This window comes from Triticum aestivum, chromosome 2D (genome assembly GCF_018294505.1).
Source record: "Triticum aestivum cultivar Chinese Spring chromosome 2D, IWGSC CS RefSeq v2.1, whole genome shotgun sequence".
NCBI classification, from domain to species: Eukaryota; Viridiplantae; Streptophyta; class Magnoliopsida; order Poales; family Poaceae; genus Triticum; species Triticum aestivum.
Genome location: NC_057799.1, coordinates 10,305,105 through 10,310,671, shown reverse-complemented (window position 1 = coordinate 10,310,671; position 5,567 = coordinate 10,305,105). Strand labels below are relative to the sequence as shown.

The 5,567-nt window shown below is 41.2% G+C and overlaps 1 protein-coding gene across 1 annotated transcript; it reads right to left on the bottom strand.

The window, feature by feature from the left end:
• Positions 1 to 3,576: 3,576 nt before the first annotated feature.
• On the bottom strand, positions 3,577 to 5,259 carry LOC123048221 (uncharacterized). The gene is made up of 2 exons (XM_044471367.1): positions 4,641 to 5,259; positions 3,577 to 4,323 (listed from the first exon to the last, which is right to left on the bottom strand). The coding sequence occupies exons 1-2, from the start codon at positions 4,914 to 4,916 to the stop codon at positions 4,108 to 4,110; spliced, it is 492 nt and encodes a 163-aa protein (XP_044327302.1). The 5' UTR covers positions 4,917 to 5,259; the 3' UTR covers positions 3,577 to 4,107.
• Positions 5,260 to 5,567: the final 308 nt, after the last annotated feature.

Below are 5,567 nucleotides of genomic sequence, written 5' to 3'. Positions count from 1 at the left end.
ATATGCAGCCTCCTGGTGTCCCCTATTTCTTCATGTATGCCTCAGGTCATGTATTCAAGTATGATACCTTTTTTTCCTTCGAGTCTAGTGCCTCCTAACTAATCAAGTCCAAGAAAAAAGAGTAAAAAATCAAAGAAAAAAGAGAAGGCCCCAGGAAACCTCATCTTATGTGTCCATCACAACATAAAACTAAGGCTTGCACTATGGTATTAATTCCGCACGAAGGAACACAAAGGGGCAGGGACAACTACGGAAGATATTTTGGGATTGAACGGTTCATAGATCTTATGCAACATCTTCAAGAACCAATGTATTTATAGTATGCTATTATTTTCCTTTTCATTCTCTGGCAAAAAGACACTCCTTGGCAGTAGATGCCATGAACCATTGCTTCACATTGGCCCGGATAAATTATAGATGGTGTGATGTCTAATTTCATTACGAACAAAACCAACATTCAGTCCCATAATTGGCTAGGCAACCCTAATTAATCAACAATGATTATCTGATAATAAGGTTAAATTTATACTAAGATGGTTGTAGTATTTACAAACAAACAATCTACAGTTTCAAGTACAGATGGTGAAAGAGCTAAATATATGCATCAAATATATGCAGGCATGAAAGTATAAGAGATTTGTTTAACTAACTATAGGAGCTAATAAGACATGGCTTGTGATTAATCTAGACTTTGCGGGTGATGCCATGGCAAATATATTCACAAAATAAGCATATTTTTTTGGTCAAACAGACTCCCTTTTATTTAATGAATCACAAGCTAATAGTAAGTGATCTTTTATTGGATGGACCAAAGCCTTATAAAATCATATACAAACAATGAATCAATCACTTTAGAGACATGAAACTAAGTTCATGACTCTAGATTATGCACAGTAACATAATGATTTTTGTTGAACTCTAGACTCGGTTTATTAGGGGTATTCACACACACATACACACATGCATTCCTCTACATGTAAAAGTAGTAGTGGCGCATGTTGTCTCATCCAGTACATAACAAGTTGGAGTAGGTTGAAACTGGTAAATAAATAGACCAATTCAAGGGCTCAACTGAAAGTGACGACTAGAAGAATGATAATGTATAACTAACCGATATTAAGTTCAAAATAAAAAGATGCAGATAATCACTTCATATTGAATATTTCTTAGAAGATATTTGTGTGTTACTTCGAGTTATAATGATGTGCCGTTCCTTTTCATACACTCTATTGGACATTGTTCTTCCAAGACAAATGATGTTGGTTATCTATATATGTTGGTGCGGATTGAAATATAAGCTTACTTCACACTAAGAAAATTATCCTGCTAAATTGTCGAAACCCTAAAGTTTATTCATTTTGGGATCTTTCATGGCATTTGAGATGTGGTTGCTGATAATTTATATTGTTATATATATTGTATCCTGATGAACTGTCGAATAAATGTATCCAACTCAATATCTTCTTTACCCATTTGTTTAGTCATAATGAAGGGGTCACTTTGTTTGTGATTGTAACCCACCTCTCTGAGTGGTCACTAAGACTACTACCATCACGAACACTCCTTCTCTTTATATTGATGAAGAAATAGCTTCCATGATTTTTCTACCCTATAGTAAGAAAAGTTGTGTCTTGATGGCTTCTACAAAAACCATACTATTTAAAAAGTAGCCAAAAAATAAATATCTATATAAGACAACAACTCTAATTTGCAGTAAATATAATAAAACAACAAAAAGTGGTGTTGTCAGCACAAGCCACTACTAGGAAAAGGCCTGCTAGTGGCGCATCTATTTTGGCTACTAATGGCGCACTACAGGTGCGCCACTAGCATCACGCCATTAGAATTTTTTACTAATGGTGCACCACAGGTGCACCATTAGTATCTGGTATACTAATGGCGCACCAGTCTATGCGTCATTAGTATATCACACGGTGCGTTATTACTATCTGACTTAGTAATGACGCACCACATAGAAGTGCGCCATTACTAACTTTTTTTTTCAATTTTTTTTTTAGAATTTTTTTTTCAAATTCTTTTTCAATTTTTTTCTTTTTTTCTTAATCTTGGGTCACTATGGCTTAATCTCGGGTCAATATGCTTAATCTCAAGTCAAATCGCACTCCGTGGTCAAACTTTCCGAAAGGTCACCCATCCTCACACTACTCCAGCCCAAGCACGCTTAACTTCAGAGTTCTATCCAACCCCAGCACCAGCTCACTTAACAGGCACTTGTTGATATATCTAGCATGTCAATCCTATTAAACCTTGTTGATGTCTAGGACTTTGTTCATGTTCATGAGTGTGATGAAATTTTAAAAAAATATTTCAAACTTCCGTTCATATTACGTATCATATTATGAACATTTTTTCCAAAAAAAATTTGAAACTATTTTTTTCTTCTGTTACTAGTGGCGCACCTAGCAAATGGTGCGCCACTAGTAAGTTTGAATTTTTTTCCATTTTTCCCCCTCTAGATCTTAAAAGTTCCGTATCTTTTTTTCTGTTAGGTTTTTGGGATTCTAAAAATGTTCAACGGGGTTCCCCCAGTTTAATTTGGATGTATCTTTTCGAGTAGATGATTTTTCATATAAAAAACTTTTTAATCCGAGTTCGTATGCAAAAGTTATGCCCATTTTACAAATTCCAGAGAGATTTTGCAAATAAAGTCGAAATTCATATTCATAAATTTTCCCAACAACTAGACCACATATCACATGGGAAACTCATTTTATTTTATTTTTTGATATTTCCATCATTTTCTTTTATTTTTTCTAAAACTGAAAAGGCGGTAGGGGGGGTTGCATTCGTTGGAATTTTTGGGCAAAGTTAGTAATGGCGCACCGTGGGTGTGGTGCGCCATTACTAACTTTGAAAAAAAAAGTTGTTAGTAGTGGCGCACCGAGGTGTGGTGCGCCATTACGAGTTAAAATTAGTAATGGCGCACTGTCCCCTGGTGCGCCATTACTAGTTTTGGAAAAAAAAATTTAGTAGTGGCGCACCGAGGGTTTGGTGCGCCATTACTAGTTTACTATCCCCTGGTGCGCCATTACTAGTTTTGAAAAAAAAAATAAAAAAATTTGTTAGTAGTGGCGCACCGTGGATGTGGTGCGCCATTAGTATTTGGACACTAATGGCGTACCAACACATGGTGCGCCATTACTATATAGTAGTGGCGCACCACATGTGTCGTGCGCCATTAGTCTCCATATTATCTAAGTAAATTTTCCATGAATGTCTAAGTAAATTTGCCATGTATGTGCAAGTAAATTTGCCATGTATGTGCAAGTAAATTTGCCATGGCAAAATGAAAGGGAAATTTTGCCATGTCGTGATTAAGGAAAAATTACCACGTTGTAAAAGAAGAAGAAAAGATTTGCCATGCTTACAGCAAAAAAAGTGCTGAAAACTGCCATGGCAATTTTAGAAATTGTGAACTTGGGTAAGAATTGCCATCATAGAAAACAAAATATCATCACTATATACATGGCCAAAAAAAGGGTGAATGTGCCATGGCAAAAAAGAAGATTATATTGCCATGGCAATTTACAGAATGTAAAGAAGTCTATATCTGCCATCTTTCTACACAAAACTGACCCAAAAATGTCATGTTTTCATGGGAGCTAACTGAAAAAAGCATCTATAGATTAACTTGAGAGCAGTAACAACTTGGGAGGGGGGAGTTGGGGAGGAGGAGGGGGGAGACAGATGGCAAACCATTGCAAATGTAGTTTATTTATCATGGCAAAATTATTTATTGGACCAGGTCAAGCAAAACTAGTAAGTCACCTGGTGCTAAAGTGCTTCCGTATGATCACTAGCACTAATGGCTTTAAGAAGTCAACCGCAGAACCACAATTAGTGACCTCATTCACAATCCAATCAAGAACAAAACTCCAGAAAAAATGGAATTTTCCCACTCAATGCTCCATGGACACTCCAGGTTCAGAAGCTAATATGACTGCACTATCTCAAATAAAATCCTTAAAACACAAAGTGCATCAAGCTCATCAAAAAATAGACTGTACAACTAACTGAACCGAACCGAGCATCCCACATATGTGAATTGAGCAATAGCTACATTTTTCCAGAAAAAGGAAACAACGGTCACCTGATTTGCCTTCGTCGAGTAACCCACAGAGCTCCGATGCCCTTGCAAATCGCAAGCATCATCACACTGACAAGGAAATCAGAATCCAACGCAGGGGGTGGGGCGATCGGGAGGCTGTCGAGGCCGTCACACTCAAACCGGGGGATATCCTCATAGGGGCGGCGCTCCTCGACGGGGCAGGTAACTGTGGGGTTGAAACTGCCATGACATATCTACCATGAAAAGATGATTGAAGTAAAAATATGTTCTATGGAGTGTTGGCAAAAATAGTATGTGTTTGCCATAGCAGAAAACTGTTCTTCTTGAGCAAACAAAATGGCAAGAATTATAGTGGTACGCATGCCAACTAGCCATTCACTGCATATATGGAAGTGCCATTGATTATCCCTATCAATTATAAAACCAGATCAAATAACTACTGCCATGACATCTCTACCAATGTGCTTATGTAATGCTGGCGTCTGAAATGAAACACAGGCACAAGATATGCATTAGAGTAGGAACCAAAAACATCGATCGGGGATGGGACCTTGAATTCAGCTCCATGGTGTATATTGTATGCGTGAGCCTTGAGCAGGCGGAGCACGGCCCCGTCGTCAACGACCAGTGGTCCACAGCCGCCTCCGCCTTGAGCCTCATCGGTCCCCGTCGTCATCTCGGAAGAGCAAGAGGGCCTCCTCGTCGTCGGCGTGGAAGAGCAACCGAGCATGCGCAAATTGAGGAGGGCCTCCGGCTCGTGGGCGGCGCCATAGGCGCGCCCCGCCTCACCTGAAGACGGCACCGCCCCCTCCCTCTGCAAATTCATGGGGACTCGTCGTCGCTCCCCTCCGCGAGCAGGACCTCCACCAGCGACTCCTCACACTGCGGCGAGAGCCCGTGGAGGGCGAGTCTCTCTTCGCCGACGAGAGGACACTGCCGGGGAGGAGACCATCGTGTCGCCCAATCGCGGATGCGTCCATGGCGCTGTCCCAGGAAGCTCGTCGCTGGGCCTCCGCCTCCGTTCTGCGCCGGAACCACCTGAATCGCCCCTGTCCCCGGCTGTGCACGCTGGGGATCGCCGCTCTTCCCCTGCAATGCCCGTTGGGAATCACCGGAGGTGCCGCTCCCTCCGCCTTGCCACTGGGGTGTGAGTGGCCTGTGTGTGTGGCTCAATGGATAAGGGAAGGGGAGGAGACGTGGTCGTTCGGTCAGTTCGAGAAAATCCTGAACAATTTTTTTGCTGACTTGGCACTGGGACGTGCTCTAGGATTTGTGCAGATAATCGGACGGCAGCTAGGGCGTTCGGGCTGACATCGAAAAATACGGGTCGTTCGTCAGTTATCGTTTCCATACATTAAAACCGCTCCGTCATGGCCAACGGTGGTGCAACAGCTTGCGCGTCCTCTGCACCAGCTCATAATCCTCGAGGTTTCTGCAGTGATACATTGAGTCAAAGATAACATGCATCACCACCTAG